At 40.1% G+C, this 25,018-nt stretch overlaps 1 protein-coding gene across 3 annotated transcripts in view; it reads left to right on the forward strand.

Annotated features, from left to right (window-relative positions):
- The first annotated feature begins 650 nt into the window (after window positions 1–650).
- Window positions 651–25,018, forward strand: part of LOC124131606 (heparan sulfate glucosamine 3-O-sulfotransferase 3B1-like) — a 47,274-nt gene continuing 22,906 nt past the window's right edge. Inside the window, exons 1-2 of one of the 3 annotated variants that reach the window (XM_046494979.2) lie at window positions 651–793; window positions 14,380–15,282. In XM_046494979.2, coding sequence (XP_046350935.1) covers window positions 14,579–15,282 — 704 coding nt within the window. In that variant the 5' untranslated portion in view covers window positions 651–793; window positions 14,380–14,578. Of the gene's footprint in view, window positions 794–7,434; window positions 7,579–14,312; window positions 15,283–25,018 lie in introns of those variants that run through there. The other 2 variants (XM_046494989.2, XM_048400844.1) reach the window with 2 other exon arrangements.

Raw genomic sequence — 25,018 nt, forward strand, 5'->3', positions numbered from 1 at the left:
TCCCTGCATCTTCTCGTCAATCACAACTAAATATTGCACACGTTCCATAACACCCACTGTATGTGGTCAAATAGTCATCGACGGTCAAACGATTCCGGTGACCTCATTGGTCAGTATGTGTGGTCAGGGTGATCAATTACCTCCCTCGAAGCGCGTGCAAATACAAGCTTAGTCTTAAACCGCATGGGTCAGATCCAACACCACAACCACTTCAAGATGACCAACCCTTAAGCACTACCATACGACATCGTGTATTGGCGAGATCGCACAGTAAATACAAGGTCCGTCGGACTTAATCCATCACTGCACGCTAAAACCGTGGCAGAAGAGTTAAATCAAACACATAAATCAACCAGGTTTCAATATGACCGTAGCATTCCGCAGCTATGTTGATTGCTTCTGTTCCATTTTAACCTCCCGATCAATCTGAAGGCCTACTTGGGTGCCGACCGCGGCCATGTTCAGGATTAACGCCTTAAAACCAAAGACAAACAGACCATCCCAGCTAATCTGCCAGGCTTGTCTGGAGCAGTCATAAACAATTCCCGATGCATCATATTCACCCAGTGTTTAAGCTTCAGTTGTTGCTCTGTCTCTTTTTCTATTACGCTTGGCGAGCTCTCGCAGTAGCGAGCGACTCGATGCGATATACTGGACACATACCTCATATGAGAGTGCTGTTACTGGCGGGACGTACAGGGCGAACTGTGACGGTTATGTGGTGGGATTGAAAGCGTTAGCTACACGTGAAGGAGCGTGGACATCGTTAATATCATCCTTGCACAGCAGTGAGGTAGGTGTCAGGCCAGTCGCACTCGAACCTTGGTCTTGAATGTTGTAAATCTTTACGCTTGTCGTGTTGTCCGACAGATGGACATGCGCAACATCAGGTTACGTTGTGTCGGGCCGGGTCGTACAAGGCAGCGCTGTCTGGACATCCGACAAGGTTAATCTAGCTCCTTGTGTTCAGCCAGACACAGCATATCTACCGGGGATTTATTAGCCCACATAAAGTAAAACTTCATCCAGCTCTGCTTCCACTACTACAACTATTATTGCAACTACTACTACTACTACTACTACTACTACTACTATTATTGCAACTATTACTACTACTACCACCACTACTACAACTGCAACTACTACTACTTCTACCACTACTACAACTACTACCACTACCAACACTACTTTTACTATTGCAACTACTACTTCTACTTCTATAACTACTACTACTACTACTACTACTACTACTACTACTACTACTACCACTACTACAACTGCAACTACTATTACTTCTACCACTACTACAACTACTACCACTACCAACACTACTTTTACTATTGCAACTACTACTACTACTTCTATAACTACTACTACTACTACTACTACCACTACTACTACTACTACTAGTACTACCACTACTACAACTGCAACTACTACTACTTCTACAACTACTACAACTACAACTGTCAATACTACGACTGCTACTGCTGCTACTACTACTTCTATTACTACTTCTACTGCTACCACTACCACTGCTACCGCTACCACTACTACTGCTACGCCTACGGCTACTACTACAACTATTACTAATTGGTCAATTGACACCATATAAAGTCACAGTGCTTCCATGTTGAGGAAAGTGTTATTTATGACGTCACAAATTGATTAATTTACGTCATCTGAACAATAGGATGCCTACAGTGATGTCTGTGGGGTTGACATTTCATACGTTTTTTCTTCGTTTCCTTTTTTCAGTTGTCCATGGGTAATATATAGAATAACCAACTCGAAACTCGGAATAACGGATTATCTGTCCCTCGTGAATGAAGGCTCGGGATTAATACCATTCATCCTTTCAGGGGGGATAATCCGTAATTTCTCGTAGCTCGTTGGTCATGTGACGGCATGGTTCTGGAACGTCACGTCACGCACGGCTGCGCATTGTCCGTTATGTATGGCCATATGAGGCTCGAATGAGCAGAAAATTCTCGTTTATAAATAGATTAAATATACTCAGAGTCTATATACTACCTGAGAGTTGAATTATATAAAAGTGAGTGTGCGTTTTATGCCACTTTTTAGCAATATGTTCCAGCAATACAGGACGGAAGGTATTAGAAGGGATTTACACACTGAACCATGTGGGGAATCGAACGTGGGCCGGGCGGACACTTTACCGTAAAACTACCCCTCCTCCATTTGTATATATATGTATATAAAAGGGACAAAACCATTTTCTTTAATCATAATCTTCACTGAAAGCAGAGTCCATTGTACTATCCCGACTATATCATTATGAATCATTACAAATAGTGAGGTAGCAGGTGTTCGTGAAAATGTGAGCGTATCTTGGCCCGTCACAAACACATGCAAAGGCAAGTCAATTGTTCATCTAAACAAAACCCCATGGAAACACATGTACAAGTCAAAATGGGGAATAACATCGGACACAGACAGGCACACAGCTCTCGGAGGGTACGAATGCTGTATTGTATAATGCAATCAGGGTATATTTAACTTTGAGCCTGAGTGAACCACACACCCGACGTCGTTGCTGACCCCAGCAGAAAAAAGATCGTACAGATGACGTCTTCGAGATAAATGACGTCGCTCACGCCACTCGGTAATGCAAGTCTAAATCCGGCAAATTTTAATCAGATTTTAACCCTTGTGTCCGACACCGCGAGCGTGCATAAGAAGATTTCCATGGTGTTTGTGGCATCATTAAAACAAGTAGAATTTAATGCTCTACCGGCCAAACCCTACAGCCATTTTGTCAGCACGGTTTCAGACGCTCTTAGTGAAATGAGTTATGCCTTATGTCACAGATATTACAATCTAATATTACATTGTGTTTTACACGTTGTTGCTGAGGTTACAAAATCACAGAGACCATATCGATGAGAAATAAATGTGCGCACTTTTAGTTGACTTGAGTTGAGGTTTACATTTCCAATTACTTCGTGACGTGACGTAATACATCAAGTTAAGTTAGATATGGCTCGCTGGGCCTTTGTGAGCTCCTCTCACCATCCACTGCCTACTCCAACCAGACAAATGGCAATCTAGAATTACGGTAATGTGCCGAACTGCGATTCTGTCAGTTTTGTTTAGAAATGGTACGTGCTTACATTGAAATCCAAAGAAACAAGCTTTTGGAAAAAATATTATTTTCAAAATTATTGCACATATGCATGCTCGGCGTGTAAGCAAGCCAAACAGCACCGACAGGTTCCCGAGCCCTAGTCGGACGCTTAAAAAACGTTCACACTCTTTTTCTAGTTTAAAGAACCTTTTTTGTCAGCTGCTCAACTATCCTATACGTGGTTATATAAAAAAACCCACGAGGAATTGTTTGTGGTTGGGTATTCATGGACGACGATGTTCCGAGAGCCCTGCTGGTCTAATCAATTGAACAGCCGCGAACGGAACAAGACTAACATAATACAGCCTATGGAAGCTTTTAATGCACGACACATTCTCTCCCCTAAAGTGGGTTTTATTAGAGATGGCTAGACATGCTTTTTAAAATCTAGGTTTTGGTTCATAAAATATATACATGTATATTCCCTATATTCCCCAGTCACGTGCAGGACTTCTCCCTGGTAGTATATATAAAGTCGGTTTACAAATCTAGCAAGGTTGGTTCCCGGAACATTTTTTCCCAAATCGATTTTGCTCTCAGGGAGAACTGCTACAATTATGTCGCTGCTGTGGGACATCCTGATCTGTGGACGTTTCATTGTTATATTTTCTGGATTTCCTTCTCATATCTACCAAAAGGATGTTTGTTCACTTATGTGTGATGTAGTCTATCTGTTTTTTACATGTGGCCATACCGATATAATGCGCGTATTTCTTGTCCCAGTCAATGGTTTCCCTTTTTGATAGATGTGAGACCCTACATAGTTACACTTCACAGGACATAGATTAAGCTTAAGAACATCACAAGGAAGTCCTGAACACCAAAGATGGAAACACATACATACAGTATATATATTTACAAAGTTGATTTTGATTTCTTTAGTGTGAGTTTGAAGGATGGAATAGGCATCTGTGATTTTCAAATCGCGGACTTTCTTGAAAATTTGTTTTAATTTAAGATGCTCAGAACACATGCACAAATAACCTTGTTCTATGTTAAATAAACGTCGATACGAATATTTAATCAATTGGCAAAGTGTCCAAAGACGTTTACTTGTCCTTGTGATTGTTCAATTGCCCCGAGACAGTTATCGCTCGCTGCAGTCTGAAATAATAAAAAAATATTATCGAATCAATATCAGTTGAATGATTTCAGTGCTGAGTGTGATTAATTGTTGTTTGAGTTGAGAATTTTTGTTTCTAAGGTTAAACAGTGCATTCCTATCGCCCAAGCTTTGTTTACAAATTATATCGGTTACATATGTGTTATTAAACCGAATGAAAAGAACGTCGAAAAATGTGATATATATAATGTAATCTTCCTGCTATATCTATCTATAAAGGACAACATTTTTGCGATAATATCCTTCATTGATCAGTTGCATAGGACAATACCAGGAAGCAACAGCATTAGTCTTAACATTAACATCTTTAATAGTGATGAATTTGTTTTACTTTAAAACTTATATAAAATATATTAACAAAAAAATCAATCTAGATAATTCCCTGAATAATTGATGACGTCATTGGAAAACACCAAACTTATTTTACCTCCGTCACAAAAGAGCTCACTGTCTCAGCTGAGATTTGTGTCGTAAGTAAGATAACGTTGCGATAAGTATAAGACAGCTTTAGGTGTCGCTCTTATTGCAGTCCTGAGTTTAGCTGTAAGTCGCTAAGATTTGTCTCAGCTAAGAAAGCTTCGTGAATAGGTCGCCTGTTACGTATGCATAGCTGTGTTTAGTTTTAACCCGTTAAGACACTGATAAATGGGATGTAAGTTTTTTGTTAAAATTGTCATGAAATGTGTTATTACAAGTCTGAAATGTATCTTCCTTGTCGGTTTCCAGCTTGACCTAATATGCCAACTGCGCGTGTGAGGTCGACAGTGTCAGTTTCAAGTTCCTGCACTATTGTGCTGTTTCGTTAAAGGGCAAGTTCACACGGAAATGAACCTAATTTTCTTGTACTTTTTCCACAATAAAAGTGTTAACCTAGAAGTGTCATAGACAAAAAAAATAAAATTATCACAATTAATTAACATATGTTTTGCATTAAAACGATTTATATTTTTCACATTTACCAAGTGTTCTATTTCCATAACAAAAACACCATGGCTTATGCCCCTTGCAATATGACGTCATTGGTGCCAATTGATAAACATTATGACGTCATCATGCTTTGTTAGAGCCGCTTCACGTGGTGTAGGTACAGGTGTGTGATTCTAGCGTCTCAGATCCCAGCCAGCATAGTGTTATGCTGAGTCACCACTGCGCCAGAGTGTGTCGTAGGCCATGTTGTTTTACCGAAAACTTGTACTTGACATCTTTTGCGTTCAGAATAGACAGGGACCCAGTTGAATTGGCACCAATTACGTCATAATCTAAGGGGGATAACTCAGGCCTGTTTAGCTCGAAAAACGAAGGCCTCATAACGGCATACCATTTTCACACTATTGTGAGCTTCCTACTTTCACTATGAAAAAAATGAGTGTGTATTTTCAAACACAGATACTAACTTATTCTAAAATTGCGTTTTGTTTAGAAAAAGAAAGAAAGTGATTTTTGCGTGTACACTTCCCCTTTAAGCCCGTTACTTACGTCTACATTATCAACACCAGTAACTTTGTGACTGGATTAATGTTGCATGGATGAGTATGTTTAATAAAAGTGATCTGGTTTATAGGGAAAGTATTACAGCACTTTTAAATACAGTCAACGCCAGAGAACAACCAATGTCGATTATCCGACGAAACAGAATCAAATGGGCGTAAAGTTAAATTAGCGGTGAAAATTGTATAAATGGATCACTGAAAATCAGTGATGACACCAGGTGTTCGCGAAAAGTATGTCCTTCCCTACCAATAGCATTTTAACTACAGTAAACTACGGTTATAACGAACACGCTTATAGCGAACTGACGGATATAACGAACTATTTTTTGGTTCTGTCTATTTGCTGTATATATTCCTTACATTTGCTTATAACGAACTACGGTTATAACAAATTAAAATTAGTGGTCCCTTTGAGTTCGTTATAACCGTAGTTTACTGTAATTTTATTATTTGTTTTCAGCTAAATACCAACTTATTTACCAGGATTTGTTAACAATGTCGTTGTTGCACTTGTATGTTAATCCTGTGGTTACAAAATGCACCCCTCATTTTAAACAACAACCCAAAACCTGTATACTAGTCCTGCACCATGACCGTGGAATATATTTAAAGTTATTTTATGAAAAAACAAAATCTAGAAATGCATACAAAAGCAAGTCTAGCCAGCTCAAGCTAGCTCTATTCTGAAATAAGCATAGTGAATTGTTTTTAGTTTTAGAGTCAAGAAGGATATTGTGTTATCTAAGATTTCAGAGACTAAATGTGAGTCTACCTGTATACGTGCTTGTGTAGTTATGCAAATTTAAACTGAAACAAGTTTGTGTTGACTGCAGCTGCATCAGTGGAGTGCGTGGTGTCTGCTGGGACGATGTTTTACACTGTTCACAAAGCTTCACATCATATCGAGTTTCCCACGTCCTCAGAGAGATGGCGCCATAGGAAACATGTTTGTAAACTGACAAAAGTTTAAATTCATTTTGTTCACTGTTTGCTTTTGAAACTCTTCAAATCATGTTATCTGATTACGATGATCATGATTATAATAACTGGATCCGTTACAAAAAAAAGTAAAAAGAAATTTCGTGAAACCTTTATGTCAAGTCCTATGGAGCCTAAGCGAACATAATCTCTTCATCCGATGTACTCAGTCTGAGCGAGTGAATGTCTCTCGCAATATCAGCATTCCAGCATTATCGGGACAGGGAACACCAATAAGTGCTTCAAGCGCCCATCCAAGTAGGGAATCGAACCCGGTCTTCGCGGTAACAAGCGAACACTGTAACCACTAGGCCACCCATTCCGATATTAACGGGATAGAGATATAAAAGCTCATCCTTAAAACCCTAGATCCTCCTGTTTTATCAATAATTATTTCAAAATGCCTACGAAAGACTTTTTTAAAAAGTAATATTTTCTTGAACTTTTTACATTGTAACGCTTTGACAACCCCTTGTCACTCATACACGCGTCTGTGTTGTGTCATGCATGTACATTAATCTCTCATACAGTGCGTTTGCGTTTAAGGAGTATCAGATGTCTTAAGCCAAATATTGTGTCTAGGTGTATGCATGCATCACAAACAAACACAGGAGGCAAGGATGCACAGACGCACAAACATACGGGAAGCTTTGACTGATGCAGCAGCCTTCTCAGCGCGTGCTCCCTGAGTCCCGCAAACTGTTGGGTAACGCGAGCTTCTAGACAAACAAAGCTCTTAGCCCCGCTTGTATAGCTCCAACCGATCTGTGTACACAGGGAGAATTAATACCTGCTTATGGATATCGCTGTCGTCTTATCCCAGATACAACAATAATTCTGTAAGTATTTATTTGCTGTGTATATTTTAAAATTGTAAACTTTGATTTTACAAGTCACGGTGATCTGTTTATAAACAAACTTTTAAGACTGGTAAACGTGTTTAAATATGTAAACTTAGCGTTTGAAAAACGAGGGTTTGTGTTGGATACACGCACGTCCAGACACCACTAGCCTCACGGGGCCACATGACACAACACTACATTCTGTATCGTGACAGTTTCATATCCCATGGTAGTATGCAGTTCTTAAGAAAAACAATGGCCTGGACCCGTGAAGATCAGGGGTAGAACAGGTCTTCAGCAACAATGCTTGTCGTAAAAGGCGACTATGCTTGTGGTAAGAGGCGACTAGCGGGATCGGGTGGTCAGGCTCGCTGACTTGGTTGATGCATGCGTATCCCAACTGCGTAGATCGATGTTCATGACGTCAATGACTGGATTGTCTGGTCCAGACTCTTTTTTTTTCAAACTGACGTCATATAGCTGAAATATTGCTGAGTGCGGCGTTAAACAACAGACAAAGAAAGAAACTAATGACCAATTCCAACATGTGTGAAACATGTTCTGGTGCCCTGATATTGCATGAAGATTGCTTAATGCGGCGTAAAACCCAACTCACTCACTGGTTCCTGAACAGAACAAAAAACAAGCCTCAAATACGAGCGAACAGTTTCGGTAGTTCTCTAGCCCCTATGTACCTGGCATGCTAGGAAATTGTCCTGTGCGTGGCGACATTTTTGTTTTTCTTTAACGAACGCGTGTGCATGCATATTTTGAGTAATCCTATCCCGTTATATAAATTATTTTTTTTCTTCTTTATCATAAATCTTCAAGGAAGTTATCTGAAAATGAATGTCCTTGTCTCAGCAGATGTTCCTGTTGTGAGCAATTTGAAATAGTACTGGCGACGGTTGACGGGGGATATTCTAACGGGAAACGAGACACACAAGTCTTGATAATATACAAGCAAACATACAGACGTTATTTATATAAAGTCAGAAGGTGATATACATTGTCTTATTTCTTTGGTGTCGGTTATTAATGTCAAGGATTGCCACAAGAAAGAGTCATAAACGCTAAAATATTTACATTTAAAATTTGTTTCACAATATGTGTTTCACACTTTTATGTCAAAATAATTCTGCAACTAGTTTCTATGTTAAATAGAATCTGTTGTATGAATATTATAACTAGACAACCGAAATAGTGTCCTCGAGCCTCGCGCTGGTCCCATGCTCAGTGAAACATTGTTTATATCTATAGCGGATACAGCTTGGCCACAAAATAATAAAAAAATATACAGATGAAAAATATAAAACGACAACGCCAGAGAATAACCAGTCTCGATTATCCGAGGAAGAACTGGGTGTAAAAGAAAAAATAGCAAAATAGCTGTGGAAATTATAAGAATGGACCACTGAAAATCAGTGATGACACCAGGTGTTCGCGAAAAGGATAACGAGCGCACGCACACACATACACACACGCACGCACGCAAGCACGCACGCACGCACGCACGCGCGCTATATTTTAACGTGGTTTTAGAATGATAGTTGGCACAATGCAACAGAAATGAATGTGAAAAGGTAATTTTAAAACCAAAAAATATTATACAATTTTCTCTTGTATTTGTAACACAATGACGTTTATAACACGCAAGAGTGACACCGAGATCCATGCAAACGTTATTATCAGCACATGTCACCCCTGTATTCAGACATGCGCGGGGAGAAAGGAGGTCGAGACAATTATCGCTTGTCATGTGTCACAAATCATGTCTATTTCACTCCTGTGAAGGCTACAGAGAGCGACACCTCAACACACCAGTCAGACAAACTACAGCTTACAATGTCTACTGAGAAATCAATATCATAATTGCCAAGGTGCAAAAATCAGACAATTAAATATTGTGCTGCTTTAAATGACTGAACAGCTGAAACTTTCAGTCAGTATTATTTTTTAAGCTTTTTTCCTTGTTGACGTATGCAGTGAAACCCTAACATGTGAAAGACAATGAGTAATGAATATCACAAGCTTCGCAACAAAATTGAATGAACAAATTAAATGCGATATTAACAAAATAGAAAGTTAGAGGCGGAGAACGTGAATTATTGAGGGTACGTTGTAGAGAAATAAATAAAAGACATGTAGCCTTCAAACGTCTTAAAAATAATGTAAACATTGGTAGCCTTTAAACGCCACACAGAAAAAGGTTTTCATCTTAATATTTGATATGCTTGTTTTCCATTATCAATATGTACATACATTCCTAATTCCCAATACGTTGTTTACAGAGAATGCACATGCCTGCGTTTCGTTGTTTAGGTACATTTTAAATTGTCTGTCCATTCTGTCCTGATTTAAGATATGATCTTTAAATTAAATTAATTTAATTTGAACCTCTTTTTTCTTCTGTGGGACCCATTGATAAACTAAGCTACCTCATGGTAAATGACCTATTTTCCCATCCTTTAGCCGCATCTATTATTCTGTGTGCAGACGCAGATCTACTTCTTCATAAATACTTTCACTTAAACCAAATTAATTAATCCTCAAGTTTAAACTATCCCTTTCATACAATTTTAACTATTTATGTTTTATTCAATATAATTTGTTATTTTATGCCACTGTGTGTTTCATAACCCTTTGAGGCTGGACTTTGCTATTTTTAAAATTGTTATAACTGTGTTTTAGAATATTTTATAATTGCAAAGAGCGACACATTAATAAATCAATTTTTCTTCTTCTTTTTCTTCATAAAATAAATAAATGAGAATACGTGTCATGAACATCATTATTAATATAATTTTGGAATTCTATACTTATGTTAAAGAACAAACAAATACGTTCATTTACGTAGGCATATTTTGGGGTGTCAGATTCTGATGAATTATTTCTCAGTAAACTTACCAACGATGGTATGTATTTTGGGTGTCGCTACTTCACTACAATGCTTATGTTACAGTGCGTTACTACCAACATATAACCGACACTGGTATTTTCTCCATGGAAAGTCAGTTTTACTGTCAAGCCATTATATTGTCTGGTGCCAAACTTACAAAATTTCATTGGCGCAAGGGAAACAACGCTGTTATTTAAAAGACATGCGGTTAAATCATAATGTGAATTTATACCAGTTTAACGTACAAACGAGATTTTATCCCACATGGTTGTTGACTTCTCCAGTGATTCTCTGACCATCTTACTTTGAACGATCCTTTTATCATAAACAATGTGGGCTTTAAGAATATCACAACACAAATACAGTGATTCATGGCACGGTGTTTGAAACGTTAAACCCGTTTTTATTAGAATATGTAAACATCTGGAAAAGATGATTTTTTCAAAACTACTTTACTTTCTTTGTTGTTTTTGTAAATTTTTGATTAACTATTTAGGAAAGATTACAATATTACACCCGTCATCCAAATGAAAATAGTCCCAGTGTTTGAAGAAGAGAAATCTACTTGGTACTGAAGGTATGAAAGTGTATGCGTTGCTCCAAGTGTATCTTTAAATACAGGTCCCAGTCCCACTATGTTATCATCGAGTGAGTGAATAGGGTTTTGCAATATTCCAGCAATATCACGGCGGGGGACACCAGAAATGGGCTTCACACATTGTACCCATGTCGGGAATCGAACCCGGGTCTTCGGCGTGACGAGCGAACGCTTCAACCACTAGGCTACCCCACCGCGCCAACTATTAGTATCAATCTAATGGTACGTTTGTATTGACACGTACTTTATAGATGGAGCATAACATGTTTGTTGTTTGTTGTTTAACTCGGCAATATTTCAGCACGTCACACAAGGAATAAATAACATTTTCCTTACATGTTAGAAACTAGGGACAACCGTGATATGTACAAGGTAATGCATTACATTACACCGAATTACTTTCATGTGCAAAACTAACAACACTTGTTTTACATTGAGAATTATATAGAAATCGTGGACATGCAATGTTTATTTGAACACGACATTAAATGTATTATAAATGTATGCTATGTTCCTTTTACTTAACTGTTAGTATCTTCAAAGTGAAACAAAATATTCAGAATATATGTATGTATGTATGTATGTATGTATGTATGTATGTATGTGTGTGTGTGTGTGTGTGTGTGTGTGTGTGTGTGTGTGTGTGTGTGTGTGTATATATATATATATATATATGTGTGTGTGTGTGTGTGTGTGTGTGTCTGTGTGTGTGTCTGTGTGTGATACATCTTTATCTGTATAACTAAAAGAAATTTTGAAGAATAGAATCGTGTCAATATTCTTCATTCAGTATATTTCTCGATGCGTCCAAATTGAGATAATTACAGTAATGCCAATACCGATATACACAGCATACCATAAATAATCATCCAGTGAATATCGTACTGTAATCAGCCACCTTGACAGGTGATATGATATCATTTACTCCCTTGGAATTTCAGTTGACGCTGTGCTGCAAGTCACGTGTCTTCCTGATGGCGTTGACATGTAGGGTTGGTATGCGGGATGGAGATAGGAAGTCTGACTTATATAACGCCACATGTTTTGAATCGTTGCTTTGAAATTACCAAAAACTATTTAAGAAAAAAATAGTTTTCCGAAAGACCATCATCAAATACCAAATATATCAAAATAGTAACTTGGCAAATTATTATTTTAAAAAGTAAACTAATAATAGCTCACTAAAATGAAAACACATGTGTGAAAAACAGTTGTTGCTCTGGACTCCTTTTTAAACGGACAATCAGATCAAACATAAACCATATAAATTGCACAATGTTCCCTTTCAAATACAATAAAATGAAGCTATGCTCCGCATACCAATTACAAAGAAAAATCTACTGTATTTGTCGACGGATACATCATCAATAATTAGTCATCATGTATTTTTTCGCGTATCTAACTTTTTAATACCTGTACCTACTCATGAATAACACAGTCATGTTCACCTAATTGTATGTAAATATGTACGCCCCATTCCCGCCCCCAGGTGATGATACCCCGTGCTGGGTGCCAAGTGTATTCTATCATTGTCAGTTTACCGACACGAGCTAATAATTAAAACACTTGCGGGCTCAAATTACACCCATTAAGCATTTAATCGTTGCTGGCAGGTCAGTCTGTATGATTTAAGCTTAAACACCAAAACATGATCAACGTGTCAGTGTTGTCTCAATACCACCAGGGCAACATAAAGCCTATCACATCAACTTGAGGATATATACCAATCGCGATATGATAGTTGCTAAGCACGGGATAATCTCTGAACGCGTGCAGATTAAAACTGGTGTACATAACTACATAGTTCTACTTGAGGCGGGGCCAGCACTATCAATCAAAAGTCACGTGATATGACTTGAAATGGACAACTACGAATATGAGAATTTAGTTGGGACTCGACCTCCGAACTTAGAGGTGGATGACTCGACTAGCTGTCATATCGAGGGGCGAGATACGGTTTGAAATCTGCACGTAGTTACATTCTTACATGATAGGATAACATACCACATTGTTATCTCATCAAATAACACATTCTCCATTAACGCAATGCATTATCCCGCAGGGACAGACATACCAAATGCATTACAAATACGATTGAACAAATATACCTGAAGATGACATTTTACAAGTTAAGCAAATATAGATCACTTCGGATAACCCGGCTCGGTTTACGAAAGGGAGGTAATTATTGATGGGATAAATCAAAATAAAATTTCAGAGTTGTCTACCTTCCTTTACAAATATTTCACATCGGCGACTCCGAGTTTAAGGAAATGTAACATTATACACCACACAAGACAAAGGGGGATAGATGTTGTTCACACGCTCATGGTGAGAAGCGAAATATGTAGATATGCAAACCAAGATATCAGTTACTCATACGAGCAATTACAATACGCTAGACAGACTAATTATAGTGTTAATCACAACGGAGTCTCACTCAGCTCGGCATGAGGGCAAAGTTTGCCGGTATCTGACAGGTAGAATGTCGAAATGGGAGCGATAACATCTCCCACTGAATGCATAACCTTGTTGTGGATGGCGTCCAGTCACGACTACAGCACGTATCATATTCAACATTATGACGGCTTTTGAGGAACATACATTTTTAATGCTCCTGGCTTCTTGATATTTCGAAAACGTGACTTAGCCCTATATGGACTTTATGTATAAGTTAATTATGATGGAGTGATATACATTTCAGGGACGAATAACAGGTTAATTTTGCAGTTTTAAAAGATACTTTGTTTAAATATTCGAATGTTTCTTCTTTTTTAAAGCATCACCGTTCCTATATAAGCGTCCTTGTGTTAGAGGAATTGTGAAATTATCATATATTGTTTATGTTTATCTTTTTATTATATAATGTTTTTTATTTGTTAATATTTGTTCGTATATTCTTGTTTAGTTAGTTAGTGTCTGCTCAGCGACATTTTTATGGAATGTTTACTTGTTACCTTTCATGTGTAAACACTTCTACACTATCATGAGAAAACACTTGCACTGAGGTTAGATATGCTTTTCCATGTTTCACAGCTCACAGCGTTGATAATGAGAAATTAAACAAACCCTCGTGCCTGCACTACCAAACCAGGCACGCGCCGAACTGGTCTAAATTACTCCAAGAGTGCCGTTATGTCCATAGCATATTGTTTACATCGGGCTTTCATTCACTTCGCGCTGTCCGCATAGCCAATCAGCAGCGCGGGCCAAGTCACATGACACACAGCACACAATACTTACACATGTGGTGTAAGAGCAGGCTTAGTGTAGTGGAGTTCACGTTGTATTGATGTTTCAGGTAGAATGCCCTCGCGTCGTGACTAACTGACCAGCCGTGACACAGACCAAGGATGTTTACTAAACAGGACGTCGGCTAAATGGAGCCTCCTTCGACGTTGGTGTAGTCGTGGGAAGGCTAGAAGACGAAGGCGGATGAATGAAGGAACGATGGATGGACCATCGGAGGGGTGCAATTTAACCCCGTGTTATTCCTGGATATGTTTGTGTTTCCTTGTCTGAGAGTGAGACGAAGTGCGTTGCTGGTCATTATGAGTCTTGGAGGGTTCCTGATAGTCTGTGCTTACCTCCTCGCCCTGTCTGTCCTCTACGTGGTGCCTCTGTCCGACTCGCTCGTCGTCAGCGAGAGATCCTCTTCCTCCGACCTCTCCGCCCTGGGGGACAAACTTCAAGACGAGGAATTTAGTGACAAAACTCAGGATTTACCTTCAATGCTTGTCTCAAGACATAACAGAGTACTTCAAAATTCACATGCTCAAGAAATATTGGAGCGAGGCGGGAAGGTTATTAGCGGGAGGAACAAGCCAGGCTTAAGAGGGAATACAGAAAACAACTTTGTGAGCAAACGATCCAAGATGGATAATCGGTTGACAAATACCGCGAGTACGATTTATCTGGACGAGGAGTGGAGTGATTCTGGGAGAGGGGAGGAGGAGGAGGAGGAATATGAGGTGTTCCAGGAGGGGAGTCAGGTCAAGAAAAAGGACAGCACAGAATCAACAGGACTCGCAAGGGTACAAGAAAATGCCACAAAGAAATTACCCGAGGCACTAATTATTGGCGTGAAGAAAGGAGGAACAAGAGCCTTATTGGAGTTCCTTAGGATCCACCCTGATGTTCGTGCTCCTGGACCCGAACCCCACTTCTTTGATAGACACTACAATAAGGGACTTCAGTGGTACAGGTAAGAGTGATAATTATTCTAAATTATACCCCCTCTTGCAGTCTCGCCCTACTTTCCTTACAATACTGATATATTGAGCCTGTTACCTTGAGGCACATTTCCAGTCATACAAATTACTACTTATTTGGCGTCACTGCTGTCAGGTTGATATTATCGGCTTTAGTACGCTGTGGATAAAATCTCGTCTGCTTCTTCCCACGTGAGAACGTTAGCAGACGACATTATATTGGAGCAGACGACATTTCATCTTTACAATTGATTGACGAGGACTAACGACAGTGAGGTTGTTTGCCAAGTCGCCACATCACTGAGAAACACAGATAACACTTGTACTTTGCCACAGCGGACTTTTGAATAGATAACATGTCACATTGTCGCTGTTTGATTTCATTTCACCCTGTCAAATATCAAACACAGCACGAGTAGATTTATAGACATTTGCCGATACTGCCTCGCTGGGGTTTACAAGTTTACAACAAAGCTGATATTTCATTCGGTCTGTTAGCGTCCGTTAGACGTTTTTTAGACGACAGAGTCTTGTGTTGTCTATTTCGCGTGTTTCACGTCCGCCTCGGGGATACTCAAGTAGCGTTGCTCAAGCTGTCGCTAATTGGGCAAGGCAGGGACTCTTGATATTTTGCGAGTCGGAGAAATTGACATATTCAAACCGACTTCCCGGGGTGTCAAGAAGCTCTCCAATTTGATAAACAGTGTTTGAAACACGATGCTGAACTGGCTACTTTTTTTCTCAGAAAAATTCGCCAAAATGAAATTTTGCTCTCTCGTCTGAGTCTCAGCATTTGTTGTGTCGAAAGATGCACCAGTGATGAAGTAGTGATGGTTGCGTATTTATTCTGAGGGTTGAGACGAGGTTTTAAATACTGCACCAGTCGACTCAGCCAGTTCAAACCCAGAGTCCGGGCCAGATCGAAGGCGACAACACATGTTATACCTTGTTCCTTGTCAGATACACACAAAGCTTCGGTCGCTTAACCTAAAAGGCTAATAACAGCGAGGACAAACGCCGGGTGTAGCTTATGTTTATCCGTGTTGTGTTGAGGCGAGGTTATTGACACTGCGTCCCATGTTGGCTGACTGTGTGTGCCCGGCATTCCAAGGGAATTGGACGAGGGGAAAGTTTAAATGTATATCACTGGACGAGGGTAAAGTATAAATGTAGATAACTGGACTAGGGAAAGGTATAAATGTAGATAAATGGACGAGGGGAAAGTATAAATGGTAGATAACTGGACGAGGGGAAAGTATAAATGGTAGATAACTGGACAAGGGGAAAACATAAATGTAGATGCCTAGACGAGGGAAAAGTATTAATGTATATCACTGGACGAGGGGAAAGTATAAATGTAGATAACTGGACGTGGGGAAAGTATAAATGTAGATGCCTAGACGAGTGGAAAGTATTAATGTATATCACTGGACGAGGGGAAAGTATAACTGGTAGATAACTGGACGTGGGGAAAGTATAAATGTAGATGCCTAGACGAGGGGAAAGCATAAATGTAGATGCCTTGACGAGGGGAAAGTATTAATGTAGATAACTGGACGAGGGAAAGCTTTTGTGTTGATAACTGGACGACTGGAAATTGTAAATGCAGATGTCTGGAGGAGGGGAAAGTTTTCATTTTAATAACTGGACTCGGGAAAGTTTAATTGTTAATAACTTGACTAGGGGAAAGTGTAAATGTAGATGCCTAGAAGAGGGGAAAGTATAAATGTAGATAATTTGACGAGGGGAAAGTTTAAATGTAGTTAACTGGACAATACTACATATAATATAAATGTAATATATTCACATGTGTTTGAAAGTATGAAAATGATAATGAATGTCTTCAGGGTTCGAAAATCAGAAATGTTTCTTTTATTGTTAAAATCTAATTACTTCCATCTCATTGTTCCGTCGGCGTTGTAACGCTGTGTGGAGATAGCGGTTCGAGTGGGACAAGTCGGATCAATACCCAGAGAAAGTTAAAATCAATACAGAGAGAGAGAGAGAGAGAGAGAGAGAGAGAGAGAGAGAGAGAGAGAGAGAGAGAGAGAGAGAGAGAGAGAGAGAGAGAGAGAGAGAGAGAGAGAATTTAATATCAGTGATTACCGAATACACCAACAACACTAGTCGTTGTGTTAATCATTGAACGCTAGTCGTTGTGTTAATCATGGTTGTGCTAAAAGAACTTTTATTATGCGAACTGTAACAAGTGTTGTTTTACCGACAAACTGACGCCATGTTTCGATGGCAGTGTCAGGTATCTACTCCTCTCAAGGTGTATGATATTCTACGTATTGGTCCTTATCATATAATATTTGTATAACGTTATGCATGGATATATAGTGGAGGGGTGATTTAGTATCTTCCTGCCTGGTTGGACAGAGACGTATAGGTGTAGATCTCTTGCCTGTGGACGTTGCTTTGGGACGTCTTTACCTAACCTACCTAGCATTTTATACGATTTTTCAAACTGGATTAAAGCGTGCATGGTCGTTGTTGGTGTATTGATATCCTGATGGAGACTCTCACAGAAATGACATCGTCGTCAATGTAACAGCGGGAGCTAATTTGTTGTACTTCACAACTAAGTATTAATACATTCATGGTTTCTGTAAATGCGTTTTTGTCATCAAACAAACAAGCTTTCTTTCGATATAGATAAACGCTAACGCCGTGCAATAGACCAAACAACGAAACGCACGATATCCTCTGCTGAAATTATTGAATATCAAATTTGTTTCAATGAGACATATCGACGAACATTTCCTTCTGAAGATTCAGTTACCATGTAATATTGATATTTATTTCATGTTCTACTTTCTTATGTTTCTTGTATCTTCCCTTGTCACGTATTAATGGAATATCAGAGCAGTGAAAAGTGTTATCTCAAATATGGTACGCAATGATGTCTTTCTACCGACGAGTCACGACATACATACATGTATATATAATCAGTGGTAACGTGTCAAATGTGCTACGGTATGTTGTTAATCCCCATGTATAGTTGTGGTGATATGTGACCCATACCCGTACTGTAGGAATACGGTGAAACATGGTTATACCTAGGTTGTGGGTCTAACCTGTAAATAAAGTCATACCTGTACTGTTGGAATGACGTGAAACATGGTCATACTTGCCCTGTTGGAATAACGTGAAACATGGTCATACCTGCCCTGTTGGAATGACGTGAAACATGGTCATTCTTGCCCTGTTGGAATAACGTGAAACATGGTCATTATTGCCCTGTTGGAATAACGTGAAACAGGGTCAATCTTGCCCCGTTGGAATGACGTGAAACATGGTCATTCTTGCCCTGTTGGAATGACGTAAAACTTAGTCATTCTTGCCCTGTTGGAATGAGGTGAAACATAGTCATTCTTACCCTGTTGGAATGACGTGAAACATGGTCATTCTTACCCTGTTGGAATGACGTGAAACATAGTCATTCTTACCCTGTTGGAATGACGTGAAACATGGTCATTCTTACCCTGTTGGAATGACGTGAAACATAGTCATTCTTACCCTGTTGGAATGACGTGAAACATGGTCATTCATGCCCCGTTGAATGACGTGAAACATGGTCATTCTTGCCCTGTTGGAATGACGTGAAACATGGTCATTCTTGCCCTGTTGGAATGACGTGAAACATGGTCATTCATGCCCCGTTGGAATGACGTGAAACATGGTCATTCATGCCCCGTTGGAATGAGGTGAAACATGGTCATTCATGCCCCGTTGGAATGAGGTGAAACATGGTCACTCTTGCCCCGTTGGAATGAGGTGAAACATGGTCACTCTTGCCCCGTTGGAATGAGGTGAAACATGGTCATTCATGCCCCGTTGGAATGGGGTGAAACATGGTCATTCATGCCCCGTTGGAATGACGTAAAACATGGTCATTCTTGCCCTGTTGGAATAACGTGAAACATGGTCATTATTGCCCTGTTGGAATGACGTGAAACATGGTTATTCTTGCCCTGTTGGAATAACGTGAAACATGGTCATTATTGCCCTGTTGGAATAACCTAAATATAGCGACAAAACCCGTTCCATATCCAATAGAAATCTCTGCATAAAGCATACTTGCCCTATGGGACTAACTTGTAAACATGGTCATACGTTTCCTGTGGAACGTACCTATAAATTGGTCATACATGTCTTGTGGGAATAACCCGTAAATATGATCATACCTGCCATGTGGGACTCACCTGTAAATATTGTCATATCTGCCCGATGGGACTCACCTGTAAATATGGTCATACCTACCCTGTGGGACGAACCTGTAAATATTGTCATACCTGCCCGGTGGGACTCAACTGTAAAGGTGGTCATACCTACCCTGTAGGACGAACCTGTAAATATAATCATACCTGCCCGGTGGGACCTACTTGTAAACATGGGAAATATTCTCGGTCGCAGCTGCCTCAAAAAGAAGGGCTGAATACTTTCTATATCGAGTTGCCTGTAACAGGTTAAAGCTATCGAAGTAGCTGCATTGCTGGGGAGTTTGAAATTGCAGACAAATACTTTGTTTCCCCACTGCCTCGTTGAGTGGAGAAACTATTCCAAGGCAGCGTCTAGTCCCGGTTACATATCTTACATTTCCCACCAGCAGCATCTTACATTTCCCACCAGCAGCGATTAGTTCAACCGCTTTTTAATCACGTCATTGTGTGGATGTTTATGCATTCTGGTCGACGTGGTTCAGATAATTAATATTTATCGCATGTTCGAGGTATTTTACTACATGGTGACACTTTTGCAAAGTTTTGCCGTAATGTAAGATATTATTCATTGTGAAGAACGTCCAGAAATAGCTGTCTCAGTGGATTGTTGTTCAGCGGCGGGAGCATTGACGTGAATGTCGGAATGAAATGACAAGGCTAATACTCTCTGATTGTATAAAGAGTCAGCGGACAAGATACACGGCGTCTTCCATAACAGACCCTCGGCCAACAAAACTGAATGTGTTCAAGTCTGTTGATGTTCGATGCCATAATGCCAGCAATACTTACACGACGAGCTTAACCCCACAAAGAAAAGAGTTCCAAGCATTTTCACATTTTGTAGCCGAGGATCGGGCAAAACATGTGAGTGTATTCCTTCTTTACATCTTAAAGACGTATTGCAGAAACCTCAAGTCGCGAAGCCCCATCAGGAATATAAATACGTGTGCGAGTAATGTCCTTTGCTATAAATGTCCGAAAATCATAAACCCTAGCGAGAAATCCTAACAGGATATCATCACAGCGGTTTATTCACAGATATATCCCTACAGTGGTTCCCATACAGATATGTACTTACAGCGGTTTCCCCAAAGATATATCCCCACATACATCTGCAATATCTGTAAGTTTGTACAGTGGTATCCCAAGAGATATATCCCTATTGTGGTATCCCTACATCGGTATCCATAAATATAGGTCCCGACAATGGTATCTCTTCAGCGGTATCCCTACAGATATATTCTTTCAGCGGTATCCCAAGAGATATATCGCTAATGTGGTATCCCAAGAGATATATCGCTAATGTGGTATCCCTACAGATATATTCCTTCAGCGGTATCCCATCAGATATATCCCTAATGTGGTATCCCTACAGATATATTCCTTCAGCGGTATCCCAAGAGATATATCCCTAATGTGGTATCCCTACAGATATATTCCTTCAGCGGTATCCCAAGAGATATATCCCTATTGTGGTATCCCTACAGATATATTCTTTCAGCGGTATCCCAAGAGATATATCCCTAATGTGGTATCCCTACAGATATATTCCTTCAGCGGTATCCCAAGAGATATATCCCTATTGTGGTATCCCTACAGATATATTCCTTCAGCGGTATCCCATCAGATATATTCTCAGTTGTATCCCTACTGATACATCCCTATTGTGGTATCCCTACAGATATATCCCTACACCGGTATCAATAAAAATATGTCCCGACCAAGGGATCCCTAAAGATATATCCCTAAATGCACCCGGCACAGGTATCCCCACAAAGGTTCTCTACAGCGGAATCCCTATATCCGACGCATGTTCCTAAGCTCCTGGCTGTCAGTAGATTTTAATCTACCTCATGTGGTGTCCATCATGTATGATGTAGAACCCCTTACACCTTGATGTAGTAGGTGTCTCAAGGGTAATATGCCCCCGCCCCAAGACAATGCCAGGAATCGCACACGTTGTAAAACATGGGCGTTGTGTAGCTGGGAATTTACGGGAGCAGAGGACGTGTTATAGGCGTAGTTTGTGAGGGGCATGTTCATTTTTGTGAATCTTGCCGAGTGCATTTCATCTGGCGTTGTTTCGGGATGGTAATTTAATTATCTCGAGTGCTAGAGACAATGCACTTCCGGCGTTCCTGCCGAAAACCTTTCCCAATATATGTCGTAAAACTGTCAGTATAACACATAAGCTCGATTCCACCTATGTCGTAACAAGGGGGTCGCATCCTAGCTGTCATAAAAGGGTAATATTGCACAAGAGCTCAACAGGGCCGCACAACAAACCAATTTGTGTTCATGTTGATTCCCGCGGAGATTTCATGATCTATCAGACGCAAGCTTCAAACACGCTCAGGAACGATTTAAATCTCCAAAACATGATTTAGAATATAGAAGCGTCAGAAAGACAATCTACCAAGTGTATATGCTTCGATGCGTTATTTGTCTAATTGCTTGGCTCTCTCCCCCTCCCATGTTCCGCCTCTCCCCCGTCGCGGTAAGCACATGTACATGGCTCCACACATGTTCCCTAGCTTTCAGACATGGCTTTCTGCAATCCCTCCGCTTTACACTTGTATTATCCTGACGAAGAGTGATTACACCGCCCGAACAAGCAGGTCTGCAATTCCACCAACTTATGTAAAGTAATACCAGGGGAGGCCGTCTAGGAGGAACCGGTACCTTATAACCAGCCTAGGTGAATTCAGACACGCGCCATCTGAGGCGTTACATAACACTGATAGTCTGACCACCATCGGCCAACGTGGTCTGTGGCAAGGAGGCTATTTGCTGCTTCGTTAACTCCTTCTGTCCCAACGTCAATAAACTGTCAGTGATACGACTTAAAGTCTTTGTTAGCAATCTCACTGATTACGCTTAGTGGAACAAAGTTAGTGGAAGTAGTGTATTTGATGGGCAACCAACGGACAAAAGATGGCCTCTTAGAACGCTGGCTCCGTGGTATGTTGATTATGATGGTCTGTTGGAGGATCATTTTGGCTTCTTAGGGATCACTCGAGGTTGATTTTAACCTAATTGACAATGTTTAGAGAGCAAACAAACTTGAGTCAAGGCATGCTGGAGTCGGGGACGAGGCGGAGGGACAGTGCAGCGGTGAGCGCGGAATGACGAGGCGGAATAAGCACATCAGATTGTTATCGATAGACGCCAGTAAAAATAGACCAAACATTCATTCTGCGGAGAAATCAGGTGTCTCATTAGCGTAATGTCACTCAGAAGATTCGTCACCACTCGCATATTTCCGTGACATACAAAAAACATACGGCAACACTCGCCCATTTCCGTGACCATTCGGCTTGTCACGGAACGACACGAGTGTGACAAAATGGCTATTCGGCATGTCTCGGAATGACACGAGTTGGTCGCGAATGCAATAATAATGAATTAGGAACTGGTTGTCTTCTTTGAGGAAGAGGATGTTTTGATATGCAGTTAAACCAACGTTGTGCGTCTCAGCAAGGTTGGTATTCTTCCTCGCGTGTCAAGTACAGCCTGAATCTGATAAGAGCTACAAACTCTAATGAAACCTATATATACATTTTATACCTCAACACTGCGTTTATGTGCGATACAAGAATTTTTTAACCAACATGCACTGTGTAAACACATCTAGCCCACGGTGAACTGAATATTCAATGACAAAACATTAAAGGTTGAAAGACTATCTTTTATACTTGATAACTTCCATATAACCCTTTTAAGAGAAACCTAATCTAGCCACCCCTCTCCCGACTCTTACCAAGCACATTATTGTTGCAGCTTCTGTAATTTACACTATAAATATGGTTTACATCATGGTAAAGCTTACCCATGTCCACGGTAGAATGTAGGGTGTAATTCACAAGCAGAACATTAGGGGGACACCTAGCCGGCCACGTGCCTCCCCAGGAAACGATAGCGGTGGATAACACTGGATTTGACATCGGAAACAATCGGGACCAAGGTGGAATACATTATCGCTTTTCTCGGCGCGGAAATATTCGAGGGCCATTCCGGGACGCTACGAAGGCCAACTTGGTACAATTACTTAAATATGTTTTTGCAAACAGGATAGTTTATTTGGAGACTAAATGTACGTTGTGCTCACGCGTGATTATGCGAGAGTAACAATCTGATGTCATGGTTGCAACTACACGTTGTTCTGTGACAGAATTCAAATACTAGCATGCGTTGATGGGAGTTTCAAAAAATGAAATATGTTTTTTTGCAAACAGGATAGTTTATTTGGAGACTAAATGTACGTTGTGCTCACGCGTGATTATGCGAGAGTAACATTCTGATGTCATGGTTGCAACACGGACGTACATACAATACTATATACGTCTTTGGTTGCAACTACACGTGGTTCTGTGACTGAATTCAAATAGTAGCATCCGTTGATGGGAGTTTCAAAAAATAAATAATGTTTTGTGAATTTATTATATATTCACATTGTCAGAAAGTCCAAATTTCTGTCCACAGTTTAAAAAACCTCAATTGATCAGATAATCGGATTATTTCGATACAAACGACATGTATATAAATGACAAACAAGTCGCAAGACATGTAGTGTCATTTTACCCAAGTTACTTTGTCCCCAATTTGCCGCTGTACACCAATCATTTAATGGGTACCCGGAAGGATGAAATTGATGTTAATCCTCCTGCGCCCAATTAATCTCTTTTACAGAACCAAGAACATATTATTATTTTTAGAAAAAAAATATCACTCCTACCCTATTAACATCCCCGCGGCCTGCCCTCATCCCCTTTCCAGCTCTAGCTCTGGGAATAAGAGACTTGACAGTTCTTTATTGCTCGCGGCTTCCTTTAATTAATTATTGTCATTTAACCTTATACATGACTATATGTCGGGGACTTTAGGTTAGCCAAGCGCCATCTAAGCAGCTTTGGTTTAGTGGTCCCAAGGGAGCCGGCGTAACCCTTTCTTAATGAATGCTAAATCCTTTGACAGGGTAATAATTGTGTAGCGCCATTAGCTTAAGCGCGTGGATAGCGCAAAGTGAATATGCTTTGTTTAAATAATTACCTATAGTTTCAAAGTTGTTGTTTTTGATTTACGTACTTAAATCATATGAGATCCCCTCCTATGTACAGTCTTTACTGAAAAATGTCTAGCCTCAAAACCATTGTTTGAGATGCCTCTTTTTGGGAGAACGTGTCGTGACGTCATCAAGGCAACGTGACCTCGCGTTTCTAATTGAGAAACACGAGAAGAAGGTCATTCTCTGAGTAGAGAACCAACTCTAGCCCTAAGCCCAATTCTCCCCTTGAATATTCCTATGATGATAATAGCTCCCATGCCTCTAGCATTACCCAAATCTTTCACAATAACTTTTTTCCTATCTGCGAGCAGCTATTATTACGCCTGTATAAGCACAGGGTATCAGGTCATCCCGTCTTGTTCGGATTGAGTGACGGGAAAATCGAGGGGCTTGAACACGTCGCTGCACCCCCTTCCGAGTCTGTGACGGGCCCTGGGG

Source organism: Haliotis rufescens, unplaced genomic scaffold (genome assembly GCF_023055435.1).
Source record: "Haliotis rufescens isolate VD_foot unplaced genomic scaffold, xgHalRufe1.0.p SCAF_20, whole genome shotgun sequence".
In the NCBI taxonomy this organism is placed as follows: Eukaryota; Metazoa; Mollusca; class Gastropoda; order Lepetellida; family Haliotidae; genus Haliotis; species Haliotis rufescens.